General features: G+C 44.3%; 2 protein-coding genes and 1 pseudogene across 9 annotated transcripts in view; 1 reads left to right on the top strand and 2 right to left on the bottom strand.

The window, feature by feature from the left end:
* ndrg4 (NDRG family member 4) overlaps positions 1-23,929 on the top strand; it is a 52,028-nt gene that overhangs the window by 27,970 nt on the left and 129 nt on the right. The window lies entirely within an intron of this gene.
* LOC132124741 (olfactomedin-4-like) lies at positions 2,337-4,854 on the bottom strand. The gene is made up of 5 exons (XM_059535896.1): positions 4,747-4,854; positions 4,470-4,592; positions 4,127-4,345; positions 3,687-3,840; positions 2,337-3,587 (listed from the first exon to the last, which is right to left on the bottom strand). The coding sequence occupies exons 1-5, from the start codon at positions 4,801-4,803 to the stop codon at positions 2,758-2,760; spliced, it is 1,383 nt and encodes a 460-aa protein (XP_059391879.1). The 5' UTR covers positions 4,804-4,854; the 3' UTR covers positions 2,337-2,757.
* On the bottom strand, positions 12,019-23,842 carry LOC132124799 (olfactomedin-4-like; annotated as a pseudogene).

Raw genomic sequence — 23,929 nt, 5'->3', positions numbered from 1 at the left:
CATTTGCTCCAATAGCAAAAAAAACCCAGAACAAAACAATAGTGTTTTTATGACTTTACAAATGTGGAAAAAATGAAGAGATTGACTATGGTGTTTGATGTCACTCCCTTTTCACTTCCCTTTTTGTTAGAAATACCTACATAGCAGCAGCTATCAGGTAATATAACACAAAGTATGGTGTTATATTAAAAAAAAATCTAAATTTGCAATTTTATTAACTAGAAACATGGCATCAAAGTCTGTGAAATAACATGTGCAGTTTGTCTACAGTTTGTTTCCAGTCTGAAAAATCTATTGATTTATGTACACAAACTGCACACAATTTTGAGAGAAAAACCCCACCTAAACAACTGCACAAATAAAAGAAATAAATGAACGAATGAATGTACAAATGAGCAAACAAATGAATGAATGAGCCAACAAACAAGTAAACTAATGAATTAAATTATTTGAATCAAGGTCCAAAGGTGACTGACATGAGCTGAGATCCGATTGGCCGATCCAGTAAACATGGGACTTATGAGGGCGGAGCAACCGTTGACTTTCCATTCCACACTCACGCTTTTCTGTCTTACTGAATGTCATTTTTTCTGCGACAATTACGACTTTTCAGGGGTGTTTCCTGCATGTTTGTCTGTAAGGGGCGGGGCTTTCTGGAGCATGATGCTCCAAGCTCAGAATGTAGGGCAAATCCCACCCCAACAAACCCAACCCCCAAAACACAAGGTGCCCCGCCCCTCACAGACACTTCCAGTCGCCCCTTAAGGGCTATCGACCCAGGCAAAGCATCGTGATCAACCTCACTCCGTGCAAAGCTGGGCGCAGTACTGTAGATACTGTACAAAGAGAAAAACGAATGCGTGATATGGAATAAACATTTAATGTGACAGAGTTAAGAGAGGGAGAGGAGGAACGAAAGGATGGTGTTCAAAGCAGGAGGGTGAAAGTCAAACACAAAATATTGACGGGTTTCCTCCTAAAGACTGAATGGACTCGTTCTTTCCTAGTATTGATTTGCATGAGTTTTGATAATGCAACCTTGTGTTTGTGTAGTTTTTCTTGATTTCCTGTCTGAAGTATGCAGTTGTTAGCTCTTATTAAGAGATAAAGAGCATGCCCACCTTTCAAAGGTGTACTTTTTCCTGATCCCTGATCTCTGCCTGGGGGCCCTGAATGTATAATGTCCTTTGAAAGTGCTGTACAGTATTGTCAATGTGGCCCCATATCACCTTTTCTTAAATCAGGACTCACACCAGTTTGACCTGCCACATCTGCCTTCCCTTGCACCCTTTTCCTTCTCAATCTATGTTCAATGCTGTATATATTCGCTGTTTTTAGGGAATAAATCTAAAAATAGGTCCGTACCACTAGCCTTGTCAAGTGGAACTGTTATACTTTGGATTTCCTTTGAGTTCCTTTTTTTATAATACAAGTAGTTCTTATTTAACCATGTGTTGCATCTATTCTCGTGAGGTTTCAATGAGTATTATTATTAATAATAATATGATTACAGTTGTTACAATTAGTAATTGTTTTATATTAAGCAATAAGTTGTCTGTGTTTATTTTTTGGATGGGGGCTGGTTGTTACAAATATGACTAAAGATACAGCAAGTGTCACTCTTAACCTGCTTTACCATAAGAAAACTACATAAACTAATGTGTTTATGGTGTATGTATATCTATATACAAGCTGTCACTGTCTGTGTACTGAAAAACTGAACGTGCAACCAATAAAAATGGATATACAAAAATTATAAGGGCTTTTGTTTTATTTTCTTGTAGCTTAATTGGTATCGACTCACAATGAGCACAAATAAAATATCAAAATATATATTTATAGTTTTGAAGTGGATATCGTGGAGAAAAGTAAAGCTTTGGTAAATCATAATTGTGACATAGGAAGTCGACAAAATTAGCCATTATGACAAGTCATGATTATTAGATAAAAAGTTGGAAGTATGACAAAAGGTCAAGAATATGCTAAATAATTATGAGATAAAAAGATGAAATTATGAGATTATGACAAAAATAATCACATAATTATCAATTATCAAAGATAAAAAGTTTCAGATTCTTTGATATAATTTATATCATAAATCTGACAAAAAGTATGCCATAATGTTTTTTCATTTCACAGTTTTGACTTTCAACAATCTCAGTTTCAGCTCTTTATGTCTGAATTATCCTTTGCAATAACTATGACTTTTAATTTTAATTTTAACTTTTAAAGTGGTGTATGTAATAATGACTTTTTGTCATAATTTAACAAAACTTGATTTTTTTATGTATGTACTGTACTGTGTCTACAGAAGTAATTCCATACACTCATTGTATACATGCTGTCATTTATTTCAGGAAATGAAATTTGCGATACATTTGTGAATTTCTTCACCTCACGTAACAAAGCTGAGCATTTAAAGATGTGCGCATAGCTGGAATTCCATTCACATACTTCTATAAAGTAAAAGTATATACTTCACTGGTGATGGTGAAAGTACAGAATTTTGAATGTATGGCGAGACAAGACACAAGTAATCATATGAATACAACAAAATTTTTTAAACTTGATTCTATATTCCCCTTAAAATTGTTGCAATTTATTTGTAAAAAACCCTCCAAATAATACACACTTTAAAAAAAATTGCTATCTGGGTTTCTTTGGAATACAATTATACCTTGCATACAATACAGTACAGACAGTATGTGAAATAGGATGCAGCCATATTCAAATTTCTTGAATCAAGTCATTGGAAAATTACTTAAATACAAGCTCGTAAGTTACAATGTAGGCGTCGCTGTAGGCATACAGCAAATGATCTCTGGGGTCATAGTTGAGAAACTCAATATTAGTCTGCATCTTCTTAATATTCATTTTCAAATCAAAGCGCTCTTTCATCGTTTTCGTGTCATAAGAGTAAAAGATCTGTTCCGTTTCTTTGTCCAGGTAACGTGTAGCATAAAGCACACCGCACACCATGAAGGTGTTTGTGGCAGTCACTTTGTACAAAGACGTTTTCCAAGTTTGGCCCAAAACTGGTGGGCTACTAGTCTCAAGCTTAGTGATAACCACATTTCCAAAGTTGCTTGTGGTTGCATAAATAACATAGACGCCTGATTCATCAGTGGCAAAATCCATATCAGTATAGCTGTATGTGTTGGCGAGGTGTGCGAATGGAAACTTGCTATTGTAACCTGTATCACTAGGTAAAGCCACAGTACTGACAGCACGAGTCGCCAAGTTGAACTGACAGACAGAGTATTTATAGTAACAGTTATAGTAGAGAGCATTGGCATACATGACCATGTTTGGTCCCTGAATTGTGTTTGTTGTTGGATTGGAGCTTGATATGTATGTATCTTTTGGTCCTAAACCTAATAAAAGTGTACTCAAGGTGCTGTACTGACGGACATAGTAGCCATATACGTTACTACTTGTGAGCACCACCAGCCAGTACTTGTTCTCGTCTCCTGGAGCGGGGTTTGCATCTCGACCCCAAGCACCATAAGGGTAGGAGGTGCTGTATACCGTGATAGAATACGTTCTAGGTCCCACCACACTGACCACTTCACCCAGACCACATCGTCCTGAAAACACAGAACTAAAAATCTTCAGCATTTAAGCTGGATAATAATGAAAATGCTCTGGAAGCATCAGTTAAGGGATTATTGTGATCTTTAGTGTACCTGGGGCAACTGTAGGAGGTGGTAATGTAACCTTGAGATCATTTTTACACTGTTCCAGGTCCCTTTTAAAACGCTGGTTCTCTCGATCCTTCTTTATCACCTGCATGTTGTCAAACTTCTCCAGCTCTGCCATTGTGTCCTTTATATTTTCAAGCTATAAGAAAAATATCACTTAAATTTTTTATGTATTCTTATTATATACATTTTGGAGGGAACATATTTAAGATTTTTTATGTGCATGCCCTATTTTATCGCTTCTTGCATAAAATATTATCATTTAATATTATTTCTTAAAAATAAAGTATTTATTGAAATGCAGTTGTTTTATAATTTATATTAGAATCTTTATTTATTTTACTAGTGCTGTGTATATATATAAAGTATATAAAATATTATTTTTAAGAAAACAAATCGTTGCGCTGTTTTGTACAGCAACTCACCTGACCTGCAACCTGCACATTGAGAAGTTGGTAATCGTTGGTGGTCCTGTTGAGTTTGTTGAGGAGGTCCTGTATTTCGGCAAACTCTAACTCAATGATGCGCAGAGACACGGCCCCATAAAGATTCTTGTCATCCTCCTTTTCCAGCATGAGCACATTGTCCTCTAGTTGCTTGATGCGTTGTTGTAGACCCAACAAAAGTCGGTCCAAGTCTGTCATCTGCAGATATTTACATTTACATTATTCATTTAATTAGATTTAAAATGTATTTATTTATTTATTTATTTATTTTTACAATTCATTTGAAGAACAGATAAAATAAGAGAAAAAAAAAAACAATTACCCTTTCTGAAGTGATGCTCTCGATGCATTGCACAGACATGGCTTCTACTTTCTTTAGTTTTTGATCAGGGAAAGCAGGGTCTGAATTTTTTAGATCGCACACACATTCCTTCCCTCTCACTGACTGTAAAGACCAAATCATAGGAAATTACATTTATTACAAGAACCAGTATACCCTAACGAAAAACAGACAATTTATGTGCTGTCAATATTTGAGACGGTACTTACAGAAATAAATTGTGAAATTGTTAATTGTAAAAGGATTTTTTCTTTCTTACCTGAAAGAAAGTTAGAGGGATGATGATCATCAAAATGAGAATATTAGACTGACTCATGTCTGAAGAAACGGGAGCCAAACATCAGAATAAACAGCTTCGTTTGGCAGAAGCAGAATTTTAAAAGCATATCATTATGGTGAAATTTCTGATGAAAACTGAGTCTGATTTCTTCATTTATTTTGGGTGGAGCAGTTAGGGTCTTGTGCAATCTTCATCTTATCTCTGTGGACACCTTTGGGTGGCAATGAATAATGGAAAACTGCTGTGTGGGTGATATACGTCACTGATGAGAACCACAGCAACATTGTTGTGAGCCGTTTAGAGCCAGTGTCACTCAATATCACTCATACCTGGAAGACGCGTCTCTTTAAGAGGTCCGTCACCAGTACGTTTATGGTGTGCGGGGTCTTTTATGCTACACGCTTTGTTAATACTTACAAAGAAGAGGTGTTTTATGCTTTCGATACAACCACAGGTCAAGAGATAAACACCCTTTCTTTGCCTTTTGAGAAGTTTTTCGTCATTATTTGATTGTGACTGCTTAAATCAGATTAACCATTTTAACTAATTATGTAATTTCAATAAATATGCTTATACTGCACTTCTCTGTGACTGTCAGTGTCTTTTTTTTAAACTTGCCTTTTCTACAACTTTACTAATTACTGTACTACAAACTCAATTTATTTCAGTACTACAGTTAACAGATTAACATTAGCATACTGGCAAAAGCCAAAATGCAATGTCATCATGACACTTGATGGTCATTATCCTGACATCGTTGCAAAGAGAAGGCCTTTTAATTTGCCAGATCAGAATATCACATGCCTGATTATTTCAGTTTAGTATTTATGCAGTAAAAGTTCTGTTACAATCTTCCGACCTGTAGAGTGATTTGTGCATAAAAAACACTGGGAGCCCACCAGTGCAGCTGTGTGCATGCACATTCAGGTGAGAAGAAAAGTTCCAGAGCTCCATGCTCCTACAATGTATGACCAGTAATAGAAGATTATTTTAGCTTCATGATTATATGATCATAATCATATCAAGGTTAAAGCGATGACATTAAACAAATGTTATAAAAATAAATGCTATAAAAAATTCAACATTAACAAAAAAATCACTAATAATGTCCATATTCAGCTTTTTACATCACAATTGTAGCATACCAAACTGTCCTGCCACAAAGTACTAAAAACGTAATTTCAAGTAGTTACTTGAAACTTCACTCAGCATCATTTGATCACCTTCACAGGGAAGACTACTTTGAAATGACTGAATATATTACAATGAACATATAGGAAATAAAGAAGTAAAATAAAGTTAATATGTGAAAAGTTTGCAATTTGTGTGTTTTTAATATTCAAAGTCTGCATATGTTTAATGTAAGCATGTTCTGTATCTGTGTTTGTAGGTTATAAAGCAGCAGAAACATTTCATTCATATTTTATTTTATTAACCAAAAGGGGTAAAACACATGATTTTTCTCCACAAGACAAGCAGTTCTGGCATTTAAAATATGTAAAATATTTATTTACAGTAAATGTACATACTTCACTGGTAATAGGAAAGTTCTTTTGAAATTACTGTAAGATAGTGAACTAGTAATTGGACATAGTATCATAAAATTGTTCTGATAACACAGTCCACTTCTTTGTATTTGCATGCATGATTTTGCATGTTGCTAAGTCTTAAAAGCTTTGGCTTACTTTACCTTTGGCATACTTTATTCAACATACAATAATTTGCAAAGCAGCACTTTTTATCTTGCATGCTACAGTATATAGTGTATACAGTATGTAAAATAGTGTTAAGTCAATATCCCTTGTCTCAAATCAAGTAATTGGAGACTTAAGGCAAATCCACACCAAAGATGATAACTATGAAGATAATGATAAAGATATTGATTTAAAAATCATTCTTAGTATTAAAGAATAGTAGAGTCCACACCACACCACACACATATAACGATAAAGGCACAGAGAAATGATATATTGTTGGAATCACTGTCAGAACAATTTTTTCCAGCCGATGAAAGATAAAAACATTGAAAGCCAATCAGAATCCATCCTGCAATAATGAGCTTGAGAATTTAAAGTAGCAGATGATCGTGCACATAGAATAAACAGTTGAAATCGTTCGCTAGTGTGGATGCTTATATTGTTATCTTTATAGATATCAGTCTTGGTGTGAATGCGGCTTTACTGAAAGACGAGCTCATAAGTTACAATGTAGGCATCACTGTAGGCATACAGCAAATGATCTCTGGGGTGATAGTTAAGATACTCAATGTTAGTCTTCACCTTATTGATATTTATTTTCAAATCATATCATTCTTTTTTGGTTTTGGTGTCATAAGAGTAAAAGATCTGTTCTGTCTCTTTGTCCAGGTAACGAGTAGCATAAAGCACACAGCACACCATGAACGTCTCTAGGTTACGTATGTAACCCTAGTTCCTCGAGGGAACGAGACGCTGCGTCAACCAACGTTTTGGGGAACGCGTTTAGCGTGAGCGACTCTGAATATCGTGTGTAATCAGTCCAATGGAAGAGCGTGACGTCACAGATTTACATTTAAGCTACCAGGAACCTATAAAAGCACGTTTCGCGCAGCTGGCGTCAGCTTCGAGTACCAGCAAGTGCCGGTAGGGGTGCCGGGGGTATGGCTCCGAGATGCAGCATCCCGTTCCCTCAAGGAACTAGGGTTACATACGTAACCTAGAGACATTCCTCTTCAGGAACTCGAGCTGCGTCAAACAACGCTTTGGGGAACCAGTACCAACGCCGCCAGACTACCAAACCCCTGCCTAGTGTGCAGGGTCGGCCCGTGGCATAGGCGGTATAGGCAAATGCTAAGGGATGATGAGTGAATGAGTGAATTTTTTTTTTTTTTTTTTTTTTACATATTTTTTTTTAATAGGCTACTATTTAAAAACCATTAATTCGAAATACTACCAAATAAAGCAAAAAAAAAGAAAAAAAGTCCGGCTCTTCAATCTTCACCCGCCCATCGAGTGCTTGAAGTGCGTCAAAAACAGAGCGCGTGCACGATCAGTTGTTGGTAATTTGTTGTGTAATTTGTTTGTTGACGCCGCATCCAATGTAGACAGCACTGCTTTTGTTAACACACAGCTCGTAGAAACGGGCCTGGCAGCTTGCGCTAGTTCTAGACACGGTGAAAGTTTCCTGATTGTGACGGAAGGCCGAATTTACATGACACATTATAAATGAGCATAGTCTGCGATAGATACAGTGCCAAAAAGAAGAGAAGAGGATAAAGACAGAGGTAAAGAGATGTAGTGAAAGAACAATTTATTGCATAGGAGTAAGATACTATAATTTCATGGCAGTTATTTTTACCTTAAACTTAATGTTAGCAGTTGTTCTGAGTTCTGAGTCCCCAGACTGTGATTTTGTACAATCATGTCAGTTTTAAGACGCATTTTTTATTATCACTTTTTTATTAATGTTTTACTCTACAGTTGTGCAGTTTTGGGGGGATACAGTACAGGCCAAAAGTTTGGAAACATTACTATTTTTAATGTTTTTGAAAGAAGTTTCTTCTGCTCATCAAGCCTGCATTTATTTAATCAAAAATACAGAAAAAAATGTAATATTGTGATATATTATTACAATTTAAAATAATTTGTTTTCAATTTATTATGCTTTAAATTATCATTTATTTCTGTGATGCAAAGCTGAATTTTCAGCATCATTACTCCATTCTTCAGTGTCACATGTGACATCCGGTCTATCACATGATCCTTTAGAAATCAGCAGTTCTGCTGTAATGTGTGTGTTTGTATATATATATATATATATATATATATATATATATATATATATATATATATATATATATATATATATGCTAAATCATGAACACAATGACAGGGTGAAATGGGCTGCGATGCATGGGGCGCCAGGTAAAATCTTGCCTAGGGCAGCAAATTGGTCAGGGCCGGCCCTGATAGTGTGTATCCGAAGAGCACAGCTTAGGACGAGAGGACAGAAGCACCTGGAGTGACTGGCATGTCTAGGCCATAGAAGATGTCCAGCATGGATACACCCGCTAGGAAGGCCTTGGAGGCACGCAGAGAGGTAATAGCCAACAGAAAGGTGGTTTTAAGCGTAAGATGTCTGTCTGAAATATCTTGAATGTGTTCAAATGGGGTTTGCACATTGCCTCTAACACCACAACCAAGTCCCACGGGGGAATACGGGACCGTACTGGAGGTCTCAGCCTCAGCGCACCGCGGAGGAAATGTGTAACTAGGGGGTGTCTTCCCAAAGGCTGGCCATCGAGAAGGGCGTGGTAGGCCGCAATGGCCGCCACGTAAACCTTCAGCGTGGAGTGGGTCAACCCTGCATAGAGCCTAGCCTGTAGAAACTCCAGAACTGTACCAACTGGACAGTTTGCTGGGTCTAGCTGGCGGTCTCTGCACCATGAGGTGAAGAGTTTCCACCTCAGGGTATACAGTTTCCTCGTTGAGGGAGCTCTGGATTGGAGGAGGGTCTCAACAACCTCAGTTGAGAGACCAGCTGCTAATAGTTGTGCCCCTTCAGGGGCCACACCCACAGCTTTCACAACTCTGGGAGAGGGTGAATTATCATGCCCTGCGCCTGTGAGAGTAGGTCTGTCCTGATCGGTATCTCCCATGGAGAGCCATCGAGGAGTGAGACCAGGTCTGCGAACCATACTCGGCCCGGCCAGAACAGGGCTACTAATAACAGACGGACCCCATCCCGGCGTACTATCACCAGAACTCCCGGGAGCAGAGCAATAGGGGGAAAGGTGTACAGACAAAGCCTCGGCCAGGTCTGTACCATAGCGTCCAGTCCCAGAGGACCTGGATGAACTAGAGAGAACCAAAGGGGACATTGTGATGTCTCTTGAGTCGCAAAAAGGTCTACTTGAGCCCTGCCAAACACTCTCCATATCTGCTTCACCACCTCGGGGTGAAGCCTCCATTCCCCGGGCCTCAGCCCCTGCCTCATCAGTATGTCTGCTCCCATATTTAGTTTCCCAGGAATATATACTGCTCTTAATGAGAGGAGTTTGCTCTGGGACCACACAAGGATCTGGTGCGCCAGCTTGTACAAGGGGCGCGAATACAGACCTCCCTGGTGGTTGATGTAAGAGACCACCGATGTGTTGTTGGTGCGCACCTACACATGGTGACCTCTTAGGTCTGGGAGGAAGTGCTTCAGTGCACGATAAACTGCTAGCATTTCTAGACAATTGATATGCCATGTCAGATGGCGACCGCTCCACAGACCGGTGAGGGATGCATCCGTCACTAGTATTACACGGCGACAAGGAGCTCCCAGCACCGGGCACTGATTCAAGAACCAAGGTTTCTTCCACATGTCTAAGGCACGGAAGCAGCACCGCTTGACCTTGATAGTGCGAAGTGGATTGCCCCTCGGGGAAAATACCTTGGTCTTGAGCCACCACTGTAGGGGTCTCATGTACAGCAGGCCAAGAGGTATCACGTTGGACGCAGCTGCCATCAGACCCAACAATCTCTGAAATTGTTTGACATTAAGTGACTGGCCTTCTCTGACTCTCTCGACTGAGATGAGGATCGACTCGATACGAGCAGGGGACAATCGTGCCTGAATCGCGGTCGAATCCCATACTACGCCTAGATAGGTGGTTCCCTGAACCGGAGAAAGTACAATCTTCTTGGCGTTCAGTCTCAAACCCAGCTCCCCCATATGTGCGAGAACGACATCTCGATGCCGAGCCGCAACCTGCTCTGACTGAGCTAAAATCAATCAATTGTCGATATAGTTGAGAATGCGGATGCCCTGCATACGCAGGGGAACCAGAGCCGTGTCTACACATTTTGTGAACGTGCGGGAAGAGTACAAGGCCGAAGGGAAGTACTCGATATTGGTAAGCTTCGCCCCTGAAAGCGAACCTCAGAAACTTCCTGTGTTGTGGAAGGATGGATATGTGGAAGTATGCATCGTTGAGATCTATTGTGACAAACCAGTCCTCGGACCTGATCTGAGCTACAACATGCTTGATCATGAGTATTTTGAACTTCAATCTCATAACTGAACGATTTAAGACCCTCAAGTCTATAATCGGACGCAACCCCCCATTCTTCTTTGAAACTATGAAATACCGGCTGTAGAACCCGGACTCCCTGTCTTGAGGAGGGACCACCTCGATGGCCTCCTTCTCTAATAGGGTTTTCACTTCCTGTTCCATAACCAGACCCTGCCTGGGGCCAACTATCGTCGGAACGACCTCATTGAATATTGGCGGCGCAGAGCCGAACTGAATACGGTAGCCTTTTTCTACTGTGTGTAGGACCCATTGAGATACATTTGGCAGTAGTTTCCACACTGCTAAACAATCTACTAAGGGAATCAGTCTCTCGAGACTGACTTCTGGTGTAAGAGGCCCCCGCAGGGGCGGCGAGCATCTCAGATATAGGATATAAGATACTGAGAGCGATGCTCACTGGGGACCACTGCGCCCTGGAACACTGGCAGGGTTGGCAGATCGGTCCCCAGAGGGCGCTGAGGCGAGACAGGCACCGTGTACTGCGGTGTGTTCCGCTCTACCCCAGCAGAGGCTGCCCTCTGAAACCCTGGGCTTCTGGCGTCAGGGCTTCTTGGCCGAGGACTTCTTAGCTTCTATGACTGCCCTGAGATCTTGTTTGGGCTTAGAAGACCTCGGCCTCGCGATACGAGGAGCTAGGGTGCAGCTGGGGCATCTCCCGCCCAGATGCCCCGAGAGAGCGACAAGGGAGGAACTTATGGAACGCCGCCGCCTGTTTGCAGGCCTCCTGAAACAGAATTGATTGCGTCGCCGAACAGGCCAGTCCCTTTGCCCACCAAAGCCTATGTTCTGAGTGGCTTTGAGGACAATGCCGGGTCCTTCAGAGATGATGCTGCGCCGGGGGACAGAAAGCTCGCGAGCGTCTGTTCCACCCGGGGCATCGCTCTATAGCCATGCTCTCCCATCCCCACCACGTTGCCGTAGTAATCAGACGAGGGGATGTAAAGGCGGGCTGAGAATGGGCGTTTCCACGACCTGGCGATCTCATCATGCAGGTCGGGAAAGAATGGAGGGTCCGGCTGGGAGGTGGTTGACTGGCGCGCAGGAAGCATTCAGCGAGCTTGCTTCGCTGCGGTTCGGTTGTTTTTTCGGCGGGCCACTCATTGCTTAGTTTGGCCACCACGCGAGTAACTACCTCCAAGAGATCCTCATATTGGGGCGAATGGGGTGGCGAATCCCTGTCGACGGACTCCACATCAACCTCCTTGGAGGAAAAGAGGCGGAGTGTCGATCCCTCTCCCTGGGTGGAAGGAACCGCAGAGCGTGCTTCCGACTCCAGAGATTGGGCGCCGGATCTGGCGGAAGTGGAAGGAGATAGGGACTGGCCCATCTCCATTCCCCCCGCCAAATCCAATTGCGAAGTGATAAAATCCATATCAGTATAGTTGTATGTGTTGGCAAGGTGTGCGAATGGAAACTTGTTATTGTAACCTGTATCACTGGGTAAAGGCACAGTACTGACAGCACGAGTCGCCAAGTTGAACTGACAGACATAATATGTGTTGTAACAGTTATAGTAGAGAGCATTGGCGTACATGACCATATTTGGTCCCCGAATTGTGTTTGTTGTGGGATTGTAGCTTGATATGTATGTATCTTTTGGTCCTATACCTAATAAAAGAGTACTCAAGGTGTTGTACTGGCGGACATAGTAGTTACTAGTTGACAGCACCACCAGCCAGTACTTGTTCTCGTCTCCTGGAGCAGGATTTGCATCTCCCAAGCACCATAAGGGTAGGAGGTGCTGTATTTTGTAAGGGAAGATGTTCTAGGTCCTGCCACTTTGACCATTTGACCCAGACCACAGCGGCCTGAAAAAACACAGAAGAATTCAAATGTACAACTGAAAAATATTTGTTGGGTATAAAAATGATTTTTGGGTATAAATTTGATTCAGTAATATAACATATGAATCATAGTTTGTGAATTGAACTGTACTGCTCTAAAAAAGTATGTTTTAGAGTGTTATACGAGGAGAAAACTCAATAGGCATTATTTGTAATACACACTCTTCTTATCTCATCACATTCAACTTCTACTGCAAATTGGGGTAAAGTGTAACTTCTTTTATCTCGTGGCTTTATATTTCGCAGCTGCGCTGTATTTGCACCCCTGCTAACAGGCAGGGCAGTAAATACTGGTAAACAATATTGAGATTGAACAAACGAAGATCACAGTTAATCGAAAGACTATTGTAACGGAGTCGTGCTACAACTTTATAATATGCTGATTGAGGCGGCCAAATATGGACGGGATTCCGGTTAGAGAATCAAGGGTCGGAGAACAGATCTTCACAAAGATGGATTTATTGAACAGTCTTTGCGTTGTCATCTAAATCAGTTATTCTTTGGCAATGATGTCTGTATTAATGGTCTAAAAGAACGATAGAGAAATATAATTACAATCATATTCTGAGAATCATTTACACACTGGCATGATAGTCGAACAAATGCAATAAACAATGATTAAACACTCAAGTCTGCATTCTTAACATTAATAACAGCCCTATCAATGCAAATAGTCATGATAAATTGTGCAATGATACATTATTAATGTAAACAACATTGGTGATGCAGTTTAGAATACTGCCGAGGCTAATACTGATTAGCGTGTTTCTCTCGCGGCAAATTACGGCCGCTACGGTGCTCAAAACTCGCCGATGGTAACCGCAGAACGATCGCGGGACATCAATAACATACACGCAATAAACATACATATGCAAATGTACTTACATCAAGGCATAAACGCATTATACAGAGCAAAGACAAGTGTGCAGAGATGAACATTCACCAAACCGTCTTCCTGCGTGTCACACTATAATCAGTCCGTGCGGCCAACAATTTTAGTCCCTAGGACAGGCTTTCGTACACAGCCGCCCCCAATTATCTGACAGGATAATTGTAAACACCAAGAAAGTCTGTCTACAGTGTCTAAGGCTCTTCCTCGAAGTGAGGAAGTGGAATCAACCTAATAACTGGACGAGTGTAGGATTTCTCATTAACTCTGACACGAGCAGTGCGAACTTTCCCGTCAGGTCCAGCCAACGTCTCAGTCACTGTGCCTACAGGCCAGAGGGCACGAGGAAGTTGGTGATCAACAATGAGAACCACTTGGCCCACAGTTAGCTCTTTGCCATCCTTTCTCCACTTATGGCGATCCTGTAAACTTGGGAGATAATCTCGGATAAAGGCAGTCCAGAAATGATCTGCCAACACCTGGCTGTGTCTCCATCTGCGTCTTCAAAGCAGGTTGGTAGAGTCGAAAAAAACTTGAGGTAAGGAGGCATCACGACGGCCCATAAGGAGTAGGTTCGGAGTCACTGGGTCGACGTCTGCAACATCGGAAGATACGTAGCCGAGGGGCTTGGCATTTAGAATACCCTCAACCTCCGTTAACAACGTCTGCAGCACTGGCTCTGGCACCGTTTGCTCTCGCAAAATGACCCGTAGTGCAGTCTTTACAGACTTGACTTCACGCTCCCAGGTTCCTCCGAAATGAGGAGCATTAGGTGGAATGTAGCAGAATCTGATCTTCTGTGGAGCAAGCAGCTCTTGAAGCTTGGGTGCCATGACATCAAAAATGTCACGTAGTTCTCGGTCTCCTCCAAGGGTGTCACTGAGACAGTCCCACCGTAGGCCCAGAGTGGGTTCTTGTAGGTCTGTACTGGCTTTGGTCAACCACAGTTCACTGTTAGCAGACCGGGCTTCTGCGGGAAGATGTTCGATGACAGAGGGTATGTTGCAGGCCCACTGTCTCAAGTCGAAGCCTCCCTCAGACAGTAGTTGACGAAGTCCATCAACTACCTCCTTAGCTTCATCAGAGTTCGAAGTGCTGTGCAGGCAATTATCAACATAGAAGGAATTCTCAACTATGTTAACCAGACTGACCTGGTCGTTCTGGTGGTTCTGGGCACTGTGTTGGAGGGCGTAGATGGCGCAACACGGGCTGCAGGTAGTTCCGAACGGAAGCACCTGCCATTCATATATCTCAGGCTCCTGGTCTCTGCACATGTTCCTCCAAAGAAACCGAAACACTGGCTTGTCTCTGGGCAATAAGCGTACCTGATGGAACATAGCTTTTATGTCCCCACTCACAGCCACCGTGTGTTGTCGGAACCTCAGGAGCACACCTAACGAGGAGGGTCCCAGCATCGGACCAGGAAGCAGCTGACTGTTCAAGGACTGACCCTGATGTTGAAATGAACAGTTAAAGACGATCCTGTTCTTGCCGTTGTGTTGCACGATATGGTGCGGAATAAACCAGGATTCAGAGGTATTGTGTGCTTCTTCTGTGGTTATCTTGGCTACATATCCAGCAGATTCCAACTTGCGGATTTCAGTGCAGTAGGCTTTTGCTAGTTCAGGATCTCTTGCCAATCTGCGCTCGGTACTTCGAAGACTAGGAAGGACAGCATCCTTATCGGTATGGAACATGGTCATGGGCATGCGTCGGAGCAATGGTGTGGCATAACGTTGAACGCCGTCTACGTTCACAGTGGTGGTGGCTTTCTGAAGCATAGCGAGAGCGTCTTTGTCTTGCTTGGACCTGATGACCATCTTCTCATTGTATGGGAAGGTGTCAACCTGCCAGAGACGTTCGACGTGCCGAATCAGATCATCATGAAGCGGAGTGGTGGTGATATGAAGGCACTGCTGATAACACCGTGAGGGCTGCTTGGGGCTCATGGGACCCAGAAGAGACCATCCCAGCTGTGTTCTGATGGCTATTGGACCTCCGTCTGGTCCTCTGCAGGCAGGCTGTATCGGCATTAAAAGGTGTGGCATGTCAGAACCAATGAGGAGTAGTGGTTTGACTCTGTCAACAGGGGGAAGAGGAAGATCTCTCAGATGACGATAAGCTCGTTGGAGCGCAGCCACTGGGTAGTTATGTTCTGCAAGACTCAAACCGGTTGCAGTAAAGGCATTGGGGATAGTGAACCTCTGCATGGGTTTGGTGACTGCTGAGACCTCGAAAGAAACGGACGAACCTTCGAGTTCTGTGTGAGATTGCTGAACAGTCTGTAAATGAAGTAACTCTGGGGTACAGGTAAGCTTGAGCTGCTCCACAACTGGGGAAAGCACGAGTGTTCTCTCTGACCCATCATCAAGAACGGCATGTGCCTCCATTGTGTGGTGTCCATTGTGAAGGAGGACCTTGACGACCTTTAGCATGACTCTGGGTGTACGGTTCGGTCTGTCCAAGTAAACCCGGGTCGATGGGAGGCTGACGGCGAGGACCGCACTGGTGGTATCTTTAATGGAATCGTGAAGAACTGTAAGATGTAGCTCTTTACAAATTCTACATGGACGTTTGAGGTTGCAAGACTCTACAGCATGGGACCGTCCACATCTCCAGCATCGTTTACCATCTTTAACCCAAGATACAATCTGGGAGGTAGTCAACTTCTTGAATGCCTCACAAGAGTTGAGGTAGTGATCCCTGTTGTCACAATGGGGACAGTATGGCTTGGGCTTGGAGCTGGACTTAGGGGCTGTCGACTCAGGAGTCTTAGCTACACTCTCACGTGTCAGGAGAACTGGCCTTGGCTGCCCTCTTGGATGAGGTGCTCCTCTAGCTCTACCAGGGGGCTTCAGAGTTTCACTCTGGAACATAGCCGCGGCTCTGCTAGAGATACGTTTCGCTTGGGACTTGATCTGAAGCCAGTCTGCGAAATCAGGTAGTGTGTAGGTCTTGTCGGTGCCGGTCTGGAGAATACCCCGACTTAGGCAGTATTCAACAAAACTGTTGTGATAGGCTGGTTGCAGTTTACTCAAGAGACGGTCCACATGTGAGCCACACAAAAGCTCATAACCATTCTGGCCTTCAAGAGTTCTCAGCATACCCACTAAAGACTGTACTGACAATGCAAATGAGTTGAAGGCATTAGCGTCACCCAACTTAAGAGGTGGAGTGCTTAGGATGGCACCCAACTCAGACTGAACAAGCTGTCTCGGTTGTCCATACTTGTCTTGAAGTGCCTGCAGAGCAGCAGTGTAAGGCTGGGGATGATACATGAAGGATTTAGCGAGCTGATGGGCACTAGGAAGTTCCAAATGACTTAAGAGAACATGATATTTATACTGTTCACTGATATGATGGTGATTACTCAACAGATTGTCCAATGCTAACTTAAACAAAGCAAAATCACTCTCAGCACCACTCTCGAAAACTGGTAACGTGGGTCGTGGAATGCCATAAGCTGATGCGAGCAGGAGCTCTGGACTCAGTTGAGGTGAGTAGGCAGTTGGGGGGAGAGGCACAGATGCTTTAACGTAACCAGGAGAGTGAAGTGTCGTCACCGGTGCTTGGTGGCTGAAGACAGGGAGCTGTGACGGACCCGGAAGTGTTGTCACTGGCGTTGTTGCTGTCTGTTGTAGCCTGTAGCGAAGGGAAGGTAATGTGGTAGTAAGAGGTTGCTGTGTCACACGCTGCATGCTGCTGATGGGGTACGCAGTGGAGGTCGGGATGGTGAACACTGCTGAAGGCTGAGAGGCCACATTCGACGGTAATGACACACAGTGTACTGGAATGGCAGTAGGAGCCGATGGTGCAATGTCAGGGACTGGCGGTGAGAATGCTTGTGGCCCTGGGTCAAATGCAACGGGCATGGGTGCATCTGCAGAGTGAGGAGCAGGTGAGGCCCAATGTGGCGGTCTAGGAGACGCTGCAGAAACCTCAGGATCAGGCAGTGCTGTAAGACAGGGCAGCAGCGTTGACATCACAGCGGGCGACTGGAAGAGGGGCTGCTGAGTTTCTGAAGACATGAGCTGCGGTGAGCAAGCCTGGCTGCGCTGTGATGCAAGCTGTTGAGCGTTCAGAGAACCAGAGTCTGTAGGGACTGGAGTGGTCGCTCTAGAGTCTACAGAGAGCATGGAGGATACAAGCTTAGCTACTTCGAGTTCAGTCTCTGCTTCTTGAAGCTTGCGCTGTCGTTCTAGTTGTTTCAACAGGGCCTCCTTTGCGACTAGCGCTTCCTCTTGCATGCGCTGGGCTTCTTTAGCTTGTGTCTGCAGTCTTTGGTATTCCAAATCAATCAATGAGTCCTCTTCTACTTGCCGCTTTAGACTGTCATACTGTCTCTGTTTAATCTTTTCCTCCAACATAGCAGTCTGGACGCTAGAGAGCTCTGGTGGGACGTAAACGCCAGCGGACGTAATGGAACGCCTACTTTTCCTGGATTGAGAGCTGACACCACTGTGAGACGTTTTCCTCGAGCTGCTTCGGGGCTGACTAGACATGAGAGGAAGCCTTTGGAGGAAGGTCACCAGCAGGATGGTAGCCAACATCGTAATCATCCAGATGTGTAGGCAGATTAATCTTGCGTCGAGGTCTGGACGTTGTCTCAGATAGGTCACTTTCTGCTTTGTCCATATTGGTTCGATCTTGCTCTCAATCCGGCTCGAAGGACCACCTTTGTAACGGAGTCGTGCTACAACTTTATAATATGCTAATTGAGGCGGCCAAATATGGACGGGATTCCGGTTAGAGAATCAAGGGTCGGAGAACAGATCTTCACAAAGATGGATTTATTGAACAGTCTTTGCGTTGTCATCTAAATCAGTTATTCTTTGGCAATGATGTCTGTATTAATGGTCTAAAAGAACGATAGAGAAATATAATTACAATCATATTCTGAGAATCATTTACACACTGGCATGATAGTCGAACAAATGCAATAAACAATGATTAAACACTCAAGTCTGCATTCTTAACATTAATAACAGCCTTATCAATGCAAATAGTCATGATAAATTGTGCAATGATACATTATTAATGTAAACAACATTGGTGATGCAGTTTAGAATACTGCCGAGGCTAATACTGATTAGCGTGTTTCTCTCGCGGCAAATTACGGCCGCTACGGTGCTCAAAACTCGCGGATGGTAACCGCAGAACGATCGCGGGACATCAATAACATACACGCAATAAATATACATATGCAAATGTACTTACATCAAGGCATAAACGCATTATACAGAGCAAAGACAAGTGTGCAGAGATGAACATTCACCAAACCGTCTTCCTGCGCGTCACACTATAATCAGTCCGTGCGGCCAACAATTTTAGTCCCTAGGACAGGCTTTCGTACAACTATATTTTTACTTAACACTAGTGACTTATAATGGAGAAAAAAGACTATTGAGGTCTTTAGCGTACCTGGGGAAACTGTAGGAGGTGGGGATGAAGCCTTGAGCTCTTCTTTGCACTGTTCCAAGTTCCTCTTCAGGAACTCGAGCTGCGTTGAGCGTCAAGCGTGAAGTCTCTGAATAAAGTGTATAATCAGTCCAAAGGAAGGGCGAGACGTCATAGGCGGGTGACGTCAGAGACCAGGAAGCATAAAAGCATGAGCGGCGAAGCTGGTAATCAGCCTTTGTGTCTTCAGCAAGCGCTCTGTGTGTGTGTCAGTCGCTATCTGTTTGTGAGTCTTATTTAGTGTCGTTTGTCCACTGATAAACTTCAAAGCTTCAATCAAGAGAAGTTTTGGGCGAGAGCAGGCAGCGTTCAGGCTGTGTGTTTTCCATGCCAAAAAAAAAAAAAAAAAAGTTAGGAACACACGCAGCTCGTGTGTTGACTGCTTGAGAGTGAAGCGCGCAATGTCAGCTCTCGAGGGAGTTGACGGCTGCGATGCGAGCCTTTGCTTCACTCTCAGAAGGTTCTCTTTGAGGAGAGAGCTTTCACTGGCGTTTCTCGCGGTGCCAGCCTCGCTTTCGCTGAGGCGGAGCGGTGGTTGTGCTCGCGGGATTCGCTTTCGGATCTGCTGGAAGGAATGTAAGACGGGCAAGTCCCTATCTTCTTTCTTAGCCACCAGATCTGGCGCCCGCTCTCGGGGGTTCAGAAGGCCGCGTTTGCGGTAGTTTCTCCCTGATGAGAGGGCGCGACGCGCTGCCTGTCTTTCTCTGAGGAGATTGATGTGGAAAGGCGTCGATGAGCTCGCCAGTTGCACAAACACCAGTCACACAAGCATATTATGCCTAATATAAACATAAGCAGCATTAATGAAGAGTGGAGCTCGTGCAGTCGGCTCTCGGGGGGCTGATTGTGCTTTTCTCTCTGTTAAAGCGCTCCGCTCTCGCCGGGCATGCTCTGAGGAGTGTGTCCGTGCATGCGATCTTGCGGATAGTTGGAATCGCACATGATCTGGCGAACGGGTTGGAGACGGCTCGTCCTATCTCCACCCGTGTTTACTAGATCTAGAGCTCGTTCTCGAGGCTTGGAAACCAGCGCTGCGGTTTCTTCGCCCTCTGAGACAGCTCGCTGCTGCTGCTGCATGCTCTCTCGCCGGGCACGCTCTGAGGAGTGTGTCCGTGCATGCGATCTTGCGGTTGCGGTCGCACTGGGGCTGAGGCACAGCGGCGACCGCGTTCGCAGGAATCGCACATGATCTGGCGAACGGGTTGGAGACGGCTCATCCTATCTCCACCCGTGTTCACTAGATCTAGAGCTTGTTCTCGAGGCTTGGAAACCCGCTGCGGTTTCTTCATCCTCGGAGGCAGAGCTCGCTGCAGCATTCATCTTTCTCTGAGGAGATTGATGTTGTTTGTGTGACTGAGTAGCATTAAAAAAAATAATAATAAAAATAAAAATAATATATATATATATATATATATATATATATATATATATATATATATATATATATATATATATATATATATATAAAGACATGCACGCTGCCGAGGCAACGCGTGTATTACATTGTTTCATTTTTATGTGAGTTTTTTCTACACCAGACCGTGTTGACTCGTCTGGTTGACTACATTTAATACTAAGGAATAAAATGAAAGCATATTTATCTGACTATGTGAAGTTAGATGTGCAGGGGCTCTAGGGATGTAATTTCTTATGTGAGAACACGTGTGTACCGCTCTTCCTCTGAGGAGGTTGAGGCGGTCAGGGGCTGCTGGGCAGAGCAGTCCCAACCGTGTTCCAGCCCCTCGTGCCGGGGGTGTCACTTTTGTACTCCGCAGACGCTAGAGTCAGAGTGGCGCTCCCAGGCCGAAGGCTTTTAGTGGAAAGCAGTTCTATGGACCGTTGTTTTCGCTGGATAGCCTTCATCATGACGTCCTGATGCCTAAGGCCTAGGACGTTTTGAGGGCCAGCTCCCTCTGGGGAAGAGTGGTGTACACCGCATTACAAGGTGCACGTCTCTCCTCAGTGCCCTCAGGAGATTGATCTGCCAACCCTGCCGGTGTTCCAGGGCGCAGCGGACTCCAGCGAGCGATTCTCTCAGTTACCGCCCGGAAACGTAGCGGTGCTGAGAGGCTCGCTACCTCTACGGAGGTCTCTAGAGCAGCTAGTACGGTCGTCCCCTGCCGGTCCGCCGCTTCAGGGCACCGAGCTAGTGGCTCTAGGCACACCAGAGGCCAGTCTCGCGAGACTGGTTCCCTTAGGAGGTCACATGGCGGTGTGGGAGCCCCTGCCAAGTGTACTTCATGGGGTCCTGCCCCGAGCAGGCTCTGGTCTAGTCTTCCTAGCAGACGACGTGGGTCTGAGGACAGTCGTTTTTTGGAGACTTCAGCTACTAGAGTCCTGATGCTGCGGCTCAGAACCTCGGATGGCAGGCCCCTCTGGGGAAGAGCGGTGTACACCGCATTACATGGTGCCCCTCTCTTCTCATTGCCCTCAGGAGATCGATCTGCCAACCCTGCCGGTGTTCCAGGGCGCAGTGGTCTCCAGCGACGGCTTCTCTCAGTTACCGCCCGGAAACGTAGCGGTGCTAAGAGGCTCGCGACCTCCTGGGAGGTTTCCAGAGCAGCTAGTTCGGCCGTCTCCTGCCGGTGCGCCGCTTCAGGGCACCGAGCTAATTGCTCTGATGCCACCAGAGATCAGTCTTGAGAGGCTGATTCCCTTAGTAGACTATTTGGCAGCGTGAAAATGCCAAATGTGTCTCAGTGGTTCCTGCACACTGTAGTGAGAGGCCACAGAATCCAGTTCTGGTGGGCCCCAAGCAGGCTCTGGTAATGGAACAGAAGTAGACTCTCTCTGAGGACGGAGGCCATCGAGGTGGTCCCTCCTTGGGTTGCAGAGTCCTGGTCCTACAGCCGGTACTTCACTGTTCCGAGGAAGGATGAGGTGTTGTGTCCTTTTTTAGATCTGTACTTTTTGAACCGCTCAGTCAGGGGACTGAAGTTTAGCATGCCTGCACAAGCCAAGTCCGAGGACTGGTGTGTCACGATCTATCAAAAAGATGCACTTATCTCCATCCTTCTTCATCGGAAGTTCCTGAGGTTTGCTTTTGGGGGCAAAAGCCTACCAATACGGATTTTCCACTAGCCTTGGACTCTCATCCCACACTTTCACGACTCAACCACATTGACGATTGGTTGATATTAGCTCAATCTTAGCAGATGACGGTTCAGCACCGAGGTGTAGTTCTCACTCACATAAAAGAGCTGGGGTTAAGACTTAACGGCAAGAAAAGTGTGCTTTCTCCAGTACAGAGAACCACTTATCTGGGCATGGTGTGGGATTCGACCACGATGCAGCTCCGTATGTCACCTGCTCGGATCGAGTCGATCCTCACTGCAGTCGTGAGAGTGAGAGAAGGCCGGTCACTTACTGTAAGGCAGTCATGGAGATTGCTGGGTCTGATTTCATTTCATTTCATTTATTTATTTTAGGACAGTGCACATTAATCAACATTACTGTAAATGTGCCAGTGTTAGCCAGCAGGCTAATTTTCAACTGTAGTCCATTGGCAAGATGTTATACTAGGCACAAGATAACTAAAAAAGAACATATTAAGTCACACAACAATTGATATAAAACAATAAAACATAATGCCATAGCACTAGCTACATTAAAACATAAAATCATAAAACATAAAACATATAACCATACAGCCATACAGCTGTTTGGAATTTATAAAGAACCATCTATCCATCTATCTATCATACATATACCATAGGTTACAGGACAGTTAAAGTTTAGAGTCAGACATACATTAATTATTATGAGAGGTGCTCACATTTTTGTATGCTCAAAAGCCAGCAAAAAAAAAAAAGGCAGCTGCGTCCAATGTGAATGGGGAGCTCTGGGAGCTCCTTGTTGCCACGGGATGCTAGCGACGAACACGTCCCTCACCGGCTGGGGTGCGGTCATGAGTGGCCACCCTGCCCGCGTTCTGTGGAGTGGTCGCCATCTGACATGGCACATCAACTGCCTGGAGATGCTGGCCGTGCTTCTTGCACTTCGTTATTTTCTCCCAGACCTAAGAGGTCACCATGTGTTGGTGCGCACCGACAACCACCAAGGAGGTCTGCACTCACGCCGTTTATACAACTAGCATACCAGATCCTTGTGTGGGCCCAGGATGAATTCCTCTCGCTCAAAGCAGTTCACATTCCTGGGCATCTTAATATGGGAGCAGACATCCTGTTGAGGCAGGGGCCGAGGCCCGGGAATAGCGGCTTCACACCGAGGTGATGAAGCAGAGTTGGAGAGGTTGGCCAGACTCGGGTAGATCTGTTTGCGACTCCAGAGACATCGCACTGTCCCCTCTGGCTTCCTCTGACTCATCCAGCTCCACTGGGCGCCATGGTACAGACGTGGCCGAGGCTTCATCTGTAAATTTTTCCCCCGATTGCTCTGCTCTCGGGAGTTCTGGAGAGAGTGCGCCGGGATGGAGTCCGGCTGCTGTTAGTAGCCCCGTTCTGGCTTCACTTTCTTATATCATTTTATATTTCAGTTCTATTTGAACATAACTTTTATTATTGTTGCATTTATTTACATTTATGATTTAAATGATTACATTTTTAAATTTCCTCTGTGTGATTATACATTTCATTGCAATGATTCTATCGATTTGTTTATAATTTTAAGAACTTTTTCTGCACAGTTAGTCACCTGAACTGCAGCATGCACACTGAAACGTTGGTAATCGTTGGTGGTCTGGTTGAGTTTGTTGAGGAGGTCTTGTATTTCGGCAAACTCTAACTCAATGATGCGCAGAGACACAGCTGCATACAGATTGCTGTTTTCTTTTTCTAACCCAACCACATTGTCTTCTAGTTGCTTCATACGTTGTTGTAGACCCAACACAAGTCTGTATAAGTCTGTCATCTGCAGATAATTACATTAACATTATTGATTTAATTTGATTGAATA

The sequence above is a fragment of the Carassius carassius genome, chromosome 43 (genome assembly GCF_963082965.1).
Source record: "Carassius carassius chromosome 43, fCarCar2.1, whole genome shotgun sequence".
Lineage (NCBI taxonomy): Eukaryota > Metazoa > Chordata > Actinopteri > Cypriniformes > Cyprinidae > Carassius > Carassius carassius.
Note: the sequence above shows the minus strand (reverse complement) of the source record. Positions and strands in the feature narration are given on the sequence as shown.